General features: G+C 43.4%; 1 protein-coding gene across 1 annotated transcript; it reads right to left on the bottom strand.

Moving 5' to 3' along the window:
- Positions 1–10,193: 10,193 nt before the first annotated feature.
- On the bottom strand, positions 10,194–13,791 carry LOC145861705 (uncharacterized). Its single transcript, XM_082964595.1, has 3 exons — positions 13,635–13,791; positions 12,626–13,063; positions 10,194–12,013 (listed from the first exon to the last, which is right to left on the bottom strand). The coding sequence occupies exons 1-3, from the start codon at positions 13,789–13,791 to the stop codon at positions 10,614–10,616; spliced, it is 1,995 nt and encodes a 664-aa protein (XP_082820721.1). The 3' UTR covers positions 10,194–10,613.
- Positions 13,792–14,805: the final 1,014 nt, after the last annotated feature.

Raw genomic sequence — 14,805 nt, 5'->3', positions numbered from 1 at the left:
GTAAAACTATCTAGAGGAGTAAAACAAGGTTGTCCACTATCAGCATATCTATTTATTATTGCCATCAAAATGGTAGCTGTTAAAAACTAAGGTGTCATTGTACGCTGATGATTCACGTTTTCTTCTAAAACCACAATTATAATCTCTCCACGGCCTCATAGAGGATCCAGATACTTTTGCTATCCTCTCTGGATTAAAACCAAAAAACACAAATTTTACATTAATGTGTAGTTTACCAATTAAATGGTCTGACGTAGATGTGGGCATACTTGGTATACAAATCCCAAAAGAAAGAAACGATCTCACTCCAATACATTTTTATAGAAAGTTAGCAAAAAAAGATAAGATCTTGCTACCATGGAAAGGAAAATACCTGTCTATATGTGGAAAAATCACCCTGATTAACTCTTTAGTCATATCACAGTTTACCTATTTGCTTATGGTTTTGCCTACACCTAGTGACATGTTTTTAAATTATATTAACAAAAAAATATTACATTTCATTTGGAACGGCAAGCCAGACAAAATTAAAAGGGACTATTTATATAACGAATATGAATTCAGAGGGCAGAAATGATTAAAGATTAAAGCATTAAACCTCTCACTAAAGGCATCAGTCATACAAAAGTTTATTTAAATCCAAATGGGTTCTCTAGTAAATTGGTAGGAATGTCTCATCCTATGTTCATCCTTGGTCTTCCCTGTGGCTCAGGTGGTAGAGCATGGAGTTTGCAATGCCAGGGTTGTAGGTTTGATTCCCACGGGGGCCAGTACAAAAATAAATAATGTATCAAGTGTATGCATTCACTACTGTAAGTCGCGCTGGATAAGAGCGTCTGCTAAATGACAAAAAAATGTAAATGTTCAAGAATGGTCTTTTTCCCTTTATTCAGATTACACCTGCTCACTTTTGGTTGTTAGAAAATAAAATAATCTCCAAAATATCGTTATTTTTTAAACAAGTCTTAGAAAGTTGGTTGCAATTTCAGTTTAATCCACCTGAAAAGACAGAACAAATAATACAACAAATATTGTGGTTAAACTCAAATATAGTAATTAATTATTATTTTTTTATTCGAAGAAATGTTTAAAAAATTTATAATTTTAGTGAATGATATCATAAATAGGACTGGTGGAGTTGTCACACATGCAGCTAACACAGACATATGGAAATGTCTGCTCTACCCAAAATTACAACCAATTAATTGCAGCATTACCACAAAAATGGAAGAGGCAAGTAGAAGGGGAAAAAGTAAGGAACTTGTATGGCGGATTCGAATTCGTCCCGCCTAGCCCATAGAGGTTAAAGAACATAAATGGTTAAAGAAAAGTGTGATAAATAAAAACATTTACTAATTTCATTTAAGGACCAAAAAAACTGACAGCTGTGTCATTTAAATTGAAAAATAGTTGGGAAGAGATTTTCAATGTACCCATTCCATGGCACATGGTTTATGAACTGATACGCAAAACAACGCCAGATTCAAAACTTCAAACTTTTCAATTTAAATTACTATACAAAATTCTTGCAACCAATAGAATGTTATATATATGGGAGATACAATCTTCCCAGCTCTGCAGATTTTGCTGTGAGGAGGCAGAGTCATTAAATCATTTATTTTGGTATTGTCCATATGTAGCTCGTTTTTGGTCACAGGTCCAGGAATGGCTGAAGAATTGCAACATTTGCCTAGAACTAACGCTGCAGATAGCAATACTGGGTGATTTGAAAAGCCATAATCAATTAATAATATAATAATTATTTTAGCAAAAATGTTTATTTTTTATTTACAATCTGTAGAAGCTATGAGAACAGAAAGGTTCAGTACTTTTGTGAAGCATCACAGCACAGTTGAAAAATATATGGAAAATAGAAATCCAAAATGGATGATGTTGAGTGATAGATGGGAGGGGTTGAATGGAGCGTAAGGGTGGGACTAACAACAAGATAACCAATGTAAAACATACGGGGTCTGTAAAATGTATATAGGTTCAGACATTTTGTGAAATAGCACAGTTACAAATATAAATCAAACTGGATGGACATCAGAAGAGGAAGGACTAAAAACAAACAAAATGTAACTATTGTAAAATAGATTGTCTGTAAAATGTGTATAAGATGTATAAACTGAGGTAGAAGCCTAAGTGTTTATTAGTTTACTCCAATTGGGGGAAGGTTGATAGGGTTTGCGGGGAATAATAAAGGTATTTTCTTCAAAAAATATATGTATATCTATATAGGTATGTGTATGTATATATGTTTGCATACGTGTATGTATATGGATATATATATGTTTACCAAAAAAATATGGGTATTGGAAATGATACAGACAATTACATTGATGGAAGCAACAATCTTTCCGCAATATTAAGCTGATCCACCCCTTAAAAAATATATAATAATAATAATAATACATTTAAAAAAAGACTGCCGCCCCTAGATGAGTGTTTTCCTGTTTGCTCATGGCTGTATAGAGCTCAGAGTGCGGTCTTAGTGCCATCATCTGTTTGTGTGTCACGGTTGTCCAAAGGAGCAGACCAAAGTGCAGCGTGGTTGTAGTTCCACATTTTATTAAATCTGTGAAACTTTGCAAATACATAAATAACTGAATGAACAAAACAACAAACCGTCACGCAGAGAGAAACAAACACTACTCAAAATATAATAACCCACAAAACCCAGGAAGAAAAACCCCTACTTAAATATGATCTCCAATTAGAGACAACGAGGACCTGTCACGGCTGTCTTCGTCTTCTGACGATATAGCGAAATCGTCGTCTGAAAATGTAGACCAATACGCAGCGGATGTCGTGTTCATTTTTGAAATTAATTAATCGCTCACGTGAACACTATACACAAAACAATAAACAATGACAGTGCAACAGTTTTGCAGGCTATCCTAACGCAGTGCAAAAACAATCTCCCACAAAAGACAAACACAAACACACCCTCATATATGGGACCCTCAATCAAAGGCAAATAGACAACACCTGCCTTCAATTGAGAGTCGCAACCCCAATGAACCAAAACATAGAAACAGACACACTAGACTCAACATAGAATACATGAAAATCAAACAGTTCCCAAAAACCCCGGAATACTTAAATCAAATGCCCTTTTTAGAAAAACACCACCCCTAACCACATAAAACAAATACCCTCTGCCACGTCCTGACCAAACTACAATACCATTTAACCCTTATACTGGCCAGGACGTGACAGTACCCCCCCCTAAAGGTGCTAACCCTGGAAGCACCTTAAGAAAAAACAACAACCCCAAACAACAACAACAACAACAACACAAAATCCCCCTACTAAAGGGAGGGAAGGGAGGATGGCTGCCGTCAACGACGGCACTGTGCTACACCCCCCCTCCCCAACCCACCTATATCTGGAGGTGGCTCCGGTTCTGGCCGTTCCAGGCAGTCGGGCCACTCTGACAGTTCCGGGCAGTCTGGCCACTCTGGCAGACCCGGGCAGTCGGGCCACTCTGGCAGTTCCGGGCAGTCGGGCCACTCTGGCAGTTCCGGGCAGTCGGGCCACTCTGGCAGTTCCGGGCAGTCTGGCCACTCTGGCAGTTCCGGGCAGTCGGGCCACTCTGGCAGTTCCGGGCAGTCGGGCCACTCTGGCAGTTCCGGGCAGTCTGGCCACTCTGGCAGTTCCGGGCAGTCTGGCCACTCTGGCAGTTCCGGGCAGTCTGGCCACTCTGGCAGTTCCGGGCAGTCTGGCCACTCTGGCAGTTCCGGGCAGTCTGGCCACTCTGGCAGTTCCGGGCAGTCTGGCCACTCTGGCAGTTCCGGGCAGTCTGGCCACTCTGGCAGTTCCGGGCAGTCTGGCCACTCTGGCAGTTCCGGGCAGTCTGGCCACTCTGGCAGTTCCGGGCAGTCTGGCCACTCTGGCGACTCTTCACTGACGGGCGGCTCTGGCGATTCCTCACTGACGGGCGGCTCTGGCGACTCTTGACTGACAGGCAGTTCTGGCGACGTCGGACTGGAATGACGCACTTGAAGCCTGGTGCGTGGTGCTGGTACTGGACGTACCAGATTGGGAACACGCACCTCCAGGCTAGTGCGGGGAGCGGGAACAGGACGATTCGGACTGGGCTGACGCACTTCCGGGTCCGCACGAGAGACAGGAGCTGGAAACCCAGGGCTATGGAGGCGCACAGGCGGTCTTGATCTTACCTCCTGCACAACCCGTCCTGGCCGGATGGAACTAGTAGCCCTGCACAAGCGGGGTGCTTGTACAGGGCGGACTGGGTTGTGCAGGGGCCTGATGGTAGCCGTGCGTAGAGCGGGAGTTGGGTAGCCTGGTCCTCGGAGGCGTACCGGCGACCAGATGCGCTGCGCAGGCATCCTCCTACCAGGCTGGATGCCCGCTCTAGCACGGCACCTGCGAGGGGCTGGAATAACACGCACCGGCCTGTGCGTGCGTATGGGTGAGCTAGTGCGCTCCTCAGCGAAACATGGCGCTCTCCACCTCATACGCTCCTCCATAAAACCACGGGTAGCTGGCTTCCGGCTCTTCCTAGGCCTAGCCAAACTACCCGTGTGCCCCCCCCAAAAAAATTATTGAGGGTGCCTCTCGTGCTTCAACGCCAGTCGTGTCCCTCGGAAACATTCCCGGTCCATACCATCCTTACTCCATGGGCCTTCTCCGGCCATAACCTGCTCCCATGTCCATCTCTCCCCATAGTCCGTATACTGAGCGTGCTGCTCCTCTCTCCGCTGCTTGGTCTTGGTTTGGTGGGAGATTCTGTCACGGCTGTCTTCGTCTTCTGACGATAAAGCGAAATCGTCGTCTGAAAATGTAGACCAATACGCAGCGGATGTCGTGTTCATTTTTGAATTTAATTAATCGCTCACGTGAACACTATACAAAAAACAATAAACAATGACAGTGCAACAGTTTTGCAGGCTATCCTAACGCAGTGCAAAAACAATCTCCCACAAAAGACAAACACAAACACACCCTCATATATGGGACTCTCAATCAAAGGCAAATAGACAACACCTGCCTTCAATTGAGAGTCGCAACCCCAATGAACCCAAACATAGAAACAGACACACTAGACTCAACATAGAATACATGAAAATCAAACAGTGCCCAAAAACCCCGGAATACTTAAATCAAATGCCCTTTTTAGAAAACCACCACCCCTAACCACATAAAACAAATACCCTCTGCCACGTCCTGACCAAACTACAATACCAATTAACCCTTATACTGGCCAGGACGTGACAGGACCAGCTGCCTCCAATTGGAGATCAACTCAAAAAACCAACATAGAAATAGAAAAACTAGAACTTAAACATAGAAAAACACAAAACACCCCGTCACGCCCTGACCTACTCTACCATAGAAAATAACCTCTTACAATGGTCAGGACGTGACATTGTGGTGGTAAATAGACAGCTACAAAAAATATAGACAAACTCTCTAGGTAGTTAGTGTGGTCTACAGCTTATCATGAGATACTCGACCTCAGGCGAGAAAAACCTTGAGACTTCCTTAGATATTGTGCACCAGCTGTTGTTTACAAATATACATAGGCCGCCACCCCTTGTCTTACCAGAGGCTGCTGTTCTATCCTGCCGATACAGTGTATAACTCGCCAGCTGTGTGTTATTCATGTCGTCATTCAGCCACGACTCAGTGAAACATAAGATATTACAGGTAATGTCCCGTTGGTAGGACATACATGCTTGTAGTTCATCCACTTTATTATCCAGCAATTGTAGGTTGGCCAATAGTACCGATGGCAAAGGCAGAGTAGCCACTTGTCACCGGATCCTCAAAAGGCACCCCGAGCTCCTTCCGCAAAACCTCCGTCTCTTTCTCCTACGAATGATGGGGATGAGGGCCGGTTTGGGTGTCTGGAGTAAATCCCTCTCGTCCAACTCATTAAAGAAAAATTATTCGCCCAGTTCAAGGTGAGTAATCATTGTTCTGATGCCCAGAAGTTATTTTCAGTCATAAGAGACGGTAGCAGCAACATTATGTACAAAATAAGTTACAAACAATGCGCAATTTTTTTTTTTTAAATAGCACAGTTGGTTAAGAGTGCATAAACAGCAGGCATCGCCTCTGGCGCCATCTTCACCCTCACACTATGTTGTCCCGTCCCTGCAACTTAACATTCATTTGATTAAGGTGTGATGTAATGTCTGTCAAAAATGTAACTGATTCCATCTTCTTCTCATTTTCCAAAAAACTGAGTTGCCTTGTCACTCTTTTGATCTGATAAGAAAGCTTTGGTCCAAAAGCGTACCAAAACCCTGCCTTTGCTGAGCCATCTGACATTGTTGTGCAGTAGTAAGTCATCAAAACTGGCATTGGCCTATGTCAGAATACGTCGTAGCAAGCGGTGTTGTAGGGAGGACGTTGCTCTCGAAGTCGATCAGTTTCATCATCTTTGTCATGACCTCAGAATACTCTTTTCCCAGACTGACACAGGACAGATTGATGGATGACGCAGTGGTGTGATGTCAGGGTGGTCCTCTTTCAAACATGCAATCAGTCCCCTCCCTCTTCCTATCGGGGCTGGAGCTACATCTGTGGTGATGGAGACCACGGAGTTCAGATCTCTCCCCCTTCGTCAGCATCTCTTTGATGACCTCATGGATATCCTCTTCCTGTGTGTGTGCTTCTAGATTTGTTAAGCCCAACAACTCCTCACAGAATTCCTTCTTTGTTTCATTATAAAATCTGAAATAACACCAGATGCTGGGCATTATCAGTGTTATCTGTTGATTCATCCACAGCTAATCAAATCAAATGTATTTATATAGCCCTTCTTACATCAGCTGATATCTCAAAGTGCTGTACAGAAACCCAGCCTAAAACCCCAAACAGCAAGCAATGCAGGTGTAGAAGCACGGTGGCTAGGAAAAACTCCCTAGAAAGGCCAAAACCTAGGAAGAAACCTAGAGAGGAACCAGGCTATGAGGGGTGGCCTGTCCTCTTCTGTAGATTCTAATAAAATGCATGATGTTTTCTGAATGGCCTCATCAAATTGTGAAATTAAATCTTCAGCTAATATTTCAGTTCTCCTCATTGCAACATCACACATGCATTATTTTACCATCTCAGCGTCTAAAAATGTTTTTTTTGTGTTTTCCCAAAACCCAAGCTATCCTCAGTCAACACAACACAAATGTACATTGGTGGGCTGTCAGGGAAATGACAAGGACTTTGGTTGACCTCTCATTTTGCTTGTCCCAAGGTTCCGTAGAGGATATTATGATAATTATGATTGGGTAAGACACAGCCTCTTGTATTTGCATATAACCACGCGATTGGATTATACTGGGCACTAGTAGAGGTGGGTGTAGATTCTAGAGAGAGAGCAAGAAAGTCATTTTTTAAAAGCTGTCTAAAAATAACGTATTGACTTTTATATAACAAAATGTTATGTCCGGTCCGGACTGACCCTTCTCTGGGTCCGTACCCAGACCTCGGTCCACCAGTTGAGTTCGGCTGCTCTACAACATCCATAGAGTAAGACCCTATCCCACACAGCAAGTAGTGCTGGTCCTAATCCATGCACTTGTCCTCTCCCGTCTGGACTACTGCAACTCTCGCTGGGCTCCCTGCTAGTGCCATCAAACCCCTGCAACTTATCCAGAACGTGGCAGCCGCCTGGTTTTCAACCTTCCCAAGTTCTCTCATGTAACCCCGCTCCTCCGCACACTCCACTGGCTTCCAGTCGATGCTTGCATCCACCACAAGACCATGGTGCTTACCTACAGAGCAGCAAGAGAAACTGTCCCTCCTGACATCCAGGCTACGCTCAAACCCTACACTCCAACCCTCCATTCTGCCACCTCTGGTCTCTTGGCCCTCCTACCCCTACGGGAGGGCAGCTCCTGCTCAGCCCAGTCCAAGCTCTTCTCTGTCCTGGCCCCCCAATGGTGGAACCAGCTTCCCCCTGAAGCTAGGACAGCAGAGACCCTGTCCACCTTCCCCTGAAGCTAGGACAGCAGTCCCTGTCCATCTTCCCCCTGAAGCTAGGACAGCAGAGTCCCTGCCCATCTTCCCCCTGAAGCTAGGACAGCAGAGTCCCTGCCCATCTTCCCCCTGAAGCTAGGACAGCAGAGTCCATGTCCATCTTCCCCCTGAAGCTAGGACAGCAGAGTCCCTGCCCATCTTCCCCCTGAAGCTAGGACAGCAGAGTCCCTGCCCATCTTCCCCCTGAAGCTAGGACAGCAGAGTCCCTGCCCATCTTCCCCCTGAAGCTAGGACAGCAGAGTCCCTGCCCATCTTCGGAAAACATCTGAAACAACGCCTCTTCAAAGAGTATCTTAAATACCAGCTCTGAAACGTTTTCTATTAACAACCACTCAGCGGGACGTCAGCTCAGGGGTCGAAGTTCATCAGGATCTCCTAGGGCAATAACACCAGAAGTTCATGGTGAGAATAATTTCTCAGCTCTGCAACTTATTATTAAATAAATACCTTCGTTTTTAATACCTTAGCGCGCCCCAAACCCTTCACCTGTGGACCTGGAGTTCCTCACCGTAATGGGACCTAGTGTACCACGAGACGAAAGAGGTATACTCACCTTGTCATGACTTAGCCTAACACCCTGAGACATTTTGATACACACCCCAAAGCATGGACCCAACACAGTAACAAAGAGAGGAAACCCTCTGGTCTATTTGGGTCGGTGGCCCCTCCAGAGGAAATGCACAGCCAATATTTATTCAAGCAAAGCCCTTTATAATCAGTCTACTCATCCTATGGATTCTCTAGCTCTCCACCTCCAGGAAACACAATCCTGTTCCTCCTAAAGAAAAATACTAATTATATGAACCTGCACGTGTGGATAAAAAGCAGAAGCTTACCTCTAACTGATGTCTTAGAATACATAAAAAGTTAACAAAATACAGCAGTAGAATATTTAACAAAAAGGCCCCGGAGAGAGAGAGGTTCTAAAAACAGGCCGTCTGCAGACAAAGAAAAATAACTTGCCAACAATGACTTATATACAGTCCAGCCTCACTTGTAAACTCCTCCATAAACCAGTTAAATCTGATTCACACAATACAGGAATACCCCCTTATCCAATCACTAGTTACAAAACATCCCCCTAATCCAATCACTACTCCCCTGGTTACATCCCCTTATCCAATCACTACTCCCCTGGTTACATCCCCTTATCCAATCACTACTCCCCTGGTTACATCCCCTTATCCAATCACTACCCCCCTGGTTACAAAACATCTCCCTTATCCAATCACTACTCCCCTGGTTACATCCCCTTATCCAATCACTACTCCCCTGGTTACATCCCCTTATCCAATCACTACTCCCCTGGTTACATCCCCTTATCCAATCACTACTCCCCTGGTTACATCCCCTTATCCAATCACTACTCCCCTGGTTACATCCCCTTATCCAATCACTACTCCCCTGGTTACATCCCCTTATCCAATCACTACTCCCCTGGTTACATCCCCTTATCCAATCACTACTCCCCTGGTTACATCCCCTTATCCAATCACTACTCCCCTGGTTACATCCCCTTATCCAATCACTACCCCCCTGGTTACAAAACATCTCCCTTATCCAATCACTACCCCCCTGGTTCCAAAACATCTCCCTTATCCAATCACTAGTTACAAAACATCCCCCTAATCCAATCACTACTCCCCTGGTTCCAAAACATCTCCCTTATCCAATCACTACTGCCCTAGTTACAAAACATCCCCCTTATCCAATCACTACTCCCCTAGTTACAAAACATCCCCCCCTTATCCAATCACTACTCCCCTGGTTACAAAACATCTCCCTTATCCAATCACTACTCCCCTGGTTACAAAACATCTCCCTTATCCAATCACTACTCCCCTGGTTATGTAATGCTCACATTGATTATATAAGGGGGATGTTTTCTACAATTTCTTGAGATCGGATACATCTGGGTGGCTACTTTGAAGAATCCAAAATATTACATATATTTTGATTTAACACTTTTGGTTAGTGCATGACTCCATATGTTACTTCATAGTTTGTCTTCACTATTATTCTACAATGTAGAAAATAGTCAAAATAAAGAAAAACCCTTGAATGAGTAGGTGTATCCAAACTTTTGACTGATACTGTAAATCTATTTACACATGGGAATACTTGGGAACATATTCCCTCAATTCATGTAAAAAAAATTAAACAACGAATAAAAAATACAAAAATTCTATATATTATCTTGTTTTAATCAGAAAACTTGGGGCCAAATAAAATCACCCAACGGGCCACCTATTGGGAATCCTACATTACATCTGGACATCTGGTATCCATATCTGACTACGACATTGAATGTTCACAACTCTCCAACCCCATCCCTCAGTTGTTCACCTAAAAAGTGGTGGTTGTCTGAACTGCAGATTGTCCATTTCATACACAAAGAGTAGCAACATTACCTGTCAGGTTCAGACAACAGCCCCATTATATCATTACTGTGACATTGGACTGAGCAGGATCAGGAGGACCAGTTAGAGTTGGTCCACAGGTGTATCTCAATACTCTCTTAGTCCCCTCTCTGTGTCCTCATTTACTTTCTTTGTGGATGTTTTTCACGTGTCAGCAGATTAGTCTTCTGAATTAATATTTTATCAGACTGAGCAGCCATGTTGTTTCCGATTGAAGCTTTTCCCACAGTCACCACAGCTAAATGGTTTCTCTCTGCTGTGAGTCAATTTGTGCATATTTAAGGTATCCTTGCGATTGAAGCTTTTCCCACAGTCACCACAGGTGAATGGCTTCTCTCCTGTGTGAGTCAGTTTATGCCTGGCTAGGTTCCTTTCGAGACCAAAGTTTTTCCCACACTCACCACAGCTGAATGGTTTCTCTCTGGTGTGAGTCAATTTGTGCCTGGTTAGGCTCACCTTCCGATTGAAGCTTTTCCCACAGTCACCACAGGTGAATGGTTTCTCTCCTATGTGAGTAATTTTATGCCTGGTTAGGCGCACCTTCCGATTGAAGCTTTTCCCACAGTCATGACAGCTAAATAGTTTCTCTCTGGTGTGAGTCAATTTATGCATAGTTAAGGTATCCTTGCGATTAAAGCTTTTCCCACAGTCACCACAGGTGAATGGCTTCTCTCCTGTGTGAGTCAGTTTATGCCTGGCTAGGTTCCTTTCGAGACTGAAGTTTTTCCCACACCCACAGCTAAATGGTTTCTCTCCTGTGTGAGTCAGTTTGTGCTTAGTTAAGGAATCCTTGCGATTGAAGCTTTTCCCACAGTCACCACAGACAAATGGATTCTCTCCTGTGTGAATTCTCATGTGCCTGGGCAGATCTCCTTTGTATTTGAAGGTCTTTCCACAAACAGGGCAGATATAGGGTTTCCCACCGTGACAGAGTCGGACATGGGCCTTCAGTTTACAGGTGGAGTTGTAGCGTTTTTGGCAGGAACTACATTCACTGGGTCTCTTACTGAAGAGAGTCACATGTCTCTGCAGGTCAGCTTTCAGAGCAAATGTTTCTCCACAGTCACGGCAGCAGTGAGTTTTTCTAGACGTGGTGCTGGGTTTGGAACAGTGTTTCTCCAATGGTGGGCTGGGATCCAATGGTGGACTGCTGTCAAGTCCTACTGTGTCGCTGCTTACAGCTGAGCTGTGGCTGGAGGCATTGTTTTGATTATCTGGAGGGTCACAGGGAATGTTGAGACCCTTAATGTGGGTCACAGTGACAAAAGGTTTCAGATCCACTGGTTTAGAGTCACTCTCTCTGTTCTCCACAGTCTGGGTTTGGGGAAGAGTCAAGGACTGAAGTGGGTCCTCCTGATCACATTCACTTTTCACACAGGAAGGAGTGAATGTGGAGTCTTTGGTATCAAAGAGCCCTTGAAGCTGCTCTTCCTCCTGACTGGTCCTGACTTCCTCCTGTTCCTCTTTAATCTGTGTGGGCTCTGGGTCCTCCTGCCCCAGACTGGGGCTCCACTCCTGCTCACAGTGCTGCTGCTCAGGGGGAACTTCCTCTTCAGAGAGAGAAAGAGAGAACTGCAGGGAGTCTGGAGGGAAGGAGAGGAGGAACAGATGTTATTTATATATTACAGAATTAAATACAACACTTGAATCACAAATGTGAATTATAGATCTCAATGATTTTTTAATTGAAAATGTCTTTATTGGCATTGATCCAAAATAATAACAGAAGCTAAAATAATGTGCAATACAGATAAAAATAGTTGTACTGCTCCCAAACTTGATATTTTAATAAAGCTTGTACACGTCCTAATAATTTGAGATATTTCTCAGAAAACTAGATGTTTTGATCACCGTATGCTTACTTCTATTATGACCTCACGGCGTTTAAGATGAGCAGAGTCAGGGGTCTACAGGACTGAAGCCGTACTCTGCCTACTGCCATCATCAATATAATATTGAATTACTAGTGTGAACGTAAACGTACTCACTGTCTCTAATGAAATGCATTGGAGTCAGAAACGCTGTGCTATATAAGCTATTTCAATCATCTTTTCCTGACAGATAACTTTTTAATTATGCCCGGTGAATCTTAGCTATATTATAAACTGTGGATGCAATGGAGATCCCTGTTACCGGAAACAGTTTATTAACTAAGTAGAACCGTAGCTAGCTAGGTATTAGATCTACGTACAAACCTATTCTACATAGTTTTATCTCTGGTGTCCTCCCCAGCAGTCTCCGTAGCAGATCATTCTCTTCCTGGTACTCTGCTACAGTTTCCTCAACCGCACCAAGAATCTCCACAGCAGCAGATGCCGTTAAACATTCATTTAACAACACACGAAACAACTGTAGTTTAGACGTTTTCAGTGGACTGAGAGTTGGGTGTTCAGCTCGTATGGCTTCTTGATGTGGGTCCATCTGATCACATTCACGTCTCACACAGGGAGGAGTAAATATGGAGTCTTTGGTATCAACGAGCCCTTGAAGCTGCTCTTCCTGCTGACTGGTCCTGACTTCCTCCTGTTCCTCTTTAATCTGTGTGGTCTCTGGGTCCTCCTGCCCCAGACTGGGGCTCCACTCCTGCTGCTCAGGGGGAACCTCCTCTTCAGAGACAGAGAGCTGCAGGGAGTCTGGAGGGAAGGAGAGGAATAGCAGAGGTTTACACTCCCCTATGTATTTATTTAGACAGTGAAACTAACATTTATAAATGTGTCTCTGTATTCCAGAATTTGGGATTTGAGATCAAATGTTCATAATATCCGTTTTACCATTTAGAAATCAAAGCACTTTATGTATCTAGTCCCCCAATGTGAAGAAGTCATAAGCGTTTGGATAAATGAACTTAGTGTATTACAGTAGTCAGAAGTGTAGTATTTGATCCCATATTCCTTACACACATGAAGCTCATTATTCATGATTTATTCGTGATTATCCATAATCATAGTAGCAGCCACGTGAATGTATAAGTGTTCAGAAACATATTATATTCTTATTTACATTTTTTTTTTAAAGACTCCAAAAGTACAATATGTTACACTTGAAATGTGTGTAATTTAGCAGACGCTCTTATCTGCAGCAATTACAGGATACATCAGGGTTAAGTGCTTTGCTCAAGTGCACATGGACATATTTCTCACCTAGTCGGCTCAGGGATTCGATAGGTCACACATTATTTACCTTTCAGTTTCTGTACATACGTACCTGTTCTACATATGTATGTGATCTCCAGCAGTCTCCGTAGCCGATCATTCTCCTCCTGGTATTTCACTACCGTTTTCTCAACTTCCCCGAAAATCTCCACAGCAGCCGAAGTTAAGCGCTCATTTAAAAACATATGAAACGACTGTTGTTTAGACATTTTAAGTTGACTGATAACGAGTTGGCAATTCAGCTGGTAGCTTCTTCGACGAGGAAAGAATAGTGGTCACAAAAAAAACGAATCCCCTCGTCATTTCACTTGCGCATTTTCCTTCTGTTTGTTTCAGCGGGTGGCAAGACCATAAACACAGCACAGCGCCTCTGTGTGGATGGAGCGTTAACTACAAGGTACAGACTGGTAGTGATAATAGAAATAGATAACTACATGTGGGGAAAACGTTATAATATATTATATAACTTATTGTATGAACTGAATTGAAAGACAACTCATTGTAACACAGGCGACTCCTGAAAGCTGCAACGGCTTGGGACTTCATTCTCAAATCAAATCACATTTTATTGGCTTCTAGTTCCTGACAGCGCAGTAATATCTACCAAGTAATCTAACAATTCCCCAACAACCAGCTAATACACACACATCTAAAGGGGTGAATGAGAATATGTACATAACAATATATGGATGAGCGATGGCCGAGCGGCAATGGATGGTATAAAATACAGTATATACAGTTGAAGTCGGAAGTTTACATACACCTTAGGCAAATTCATTTAAACTCAGTTTTTTACAATTCCTGACATTTAATCCTAGTAAACCTTCCCTGTCAGTTGGGATCACCACTTTATTTTAAGAATGTGAAATGTCAGAATAATAGTAGAGAGAAAGATTTATTTCAGCTTTTATTTCTTTCATCACATTCCCAGTGGGTCAGAAGTTTACATACACTAAATTATTATTTGGTAGCATTGCCTTTAAATTGTTTAACTTGGGTCAAACGTTTCGGGTAGCCTTCCACAAGCTTCCCACAATAAGTTGGGTGAATTTTGGCTCATTCCTCCTGACAGAGCTGGTGTAACAGAGTCAGATTTGTAGGCCTCCTTACTCGCACACGCTTTTTCAGTTCTGCCCACAAATGTTTTATAGGACTGAGGTCAGGGCTTTCTGATGGCCACTCCAATACCTTGACTTTGTTGTCCTGAAGCCAACTTTGGAAAT

This window comes from Salmo salar, chromosome 18 (assembly GCF_965601325.2).
Source record: "Salmo salar chromosome 18, fSalSal1, whole genome shotgun sequence".
NCBI classification, from domain to species: domain Eukaryota; kingdom Metazoa; phylum Chordata; class Actinopteri; order Salmoniformes; family Salmonidae; genus Salmo; species Salmo salar.
The sequence above is the reverse complement of the archived record's forward strand: the minus strand, read 5'-3'. Positions and strand labels throughout refer to the sequence as shown.

What these genes read in the sequence shown, in the direction of transcription:
- LOC145861705 (XM_082964595.1), bottom strand. Translation starts at nt 13,791, where the DNA reads ATGTCTAAACAACAGTCGTTTCATATGTTTTTAAATGAGCGCTTAACT. An exon ending in CACATACATATGTAGAACAG is followed by an intron (nt 13,064 to 13,634) that starts GTACGTATGTAC and finishes CCTTCCCTCCAG; the next exon opens with ACTCCCTGCAGCTCTCTGTC. An exon ending in GATAAAACTATGTAGAATAG is followed by an intron (nt 12,014 to 12,625) that starts GTTTGTACGTAG and finishes CCTTCCCTCCAG; the next exon opens with ACTCCCTGCAGTTCTCTCTT.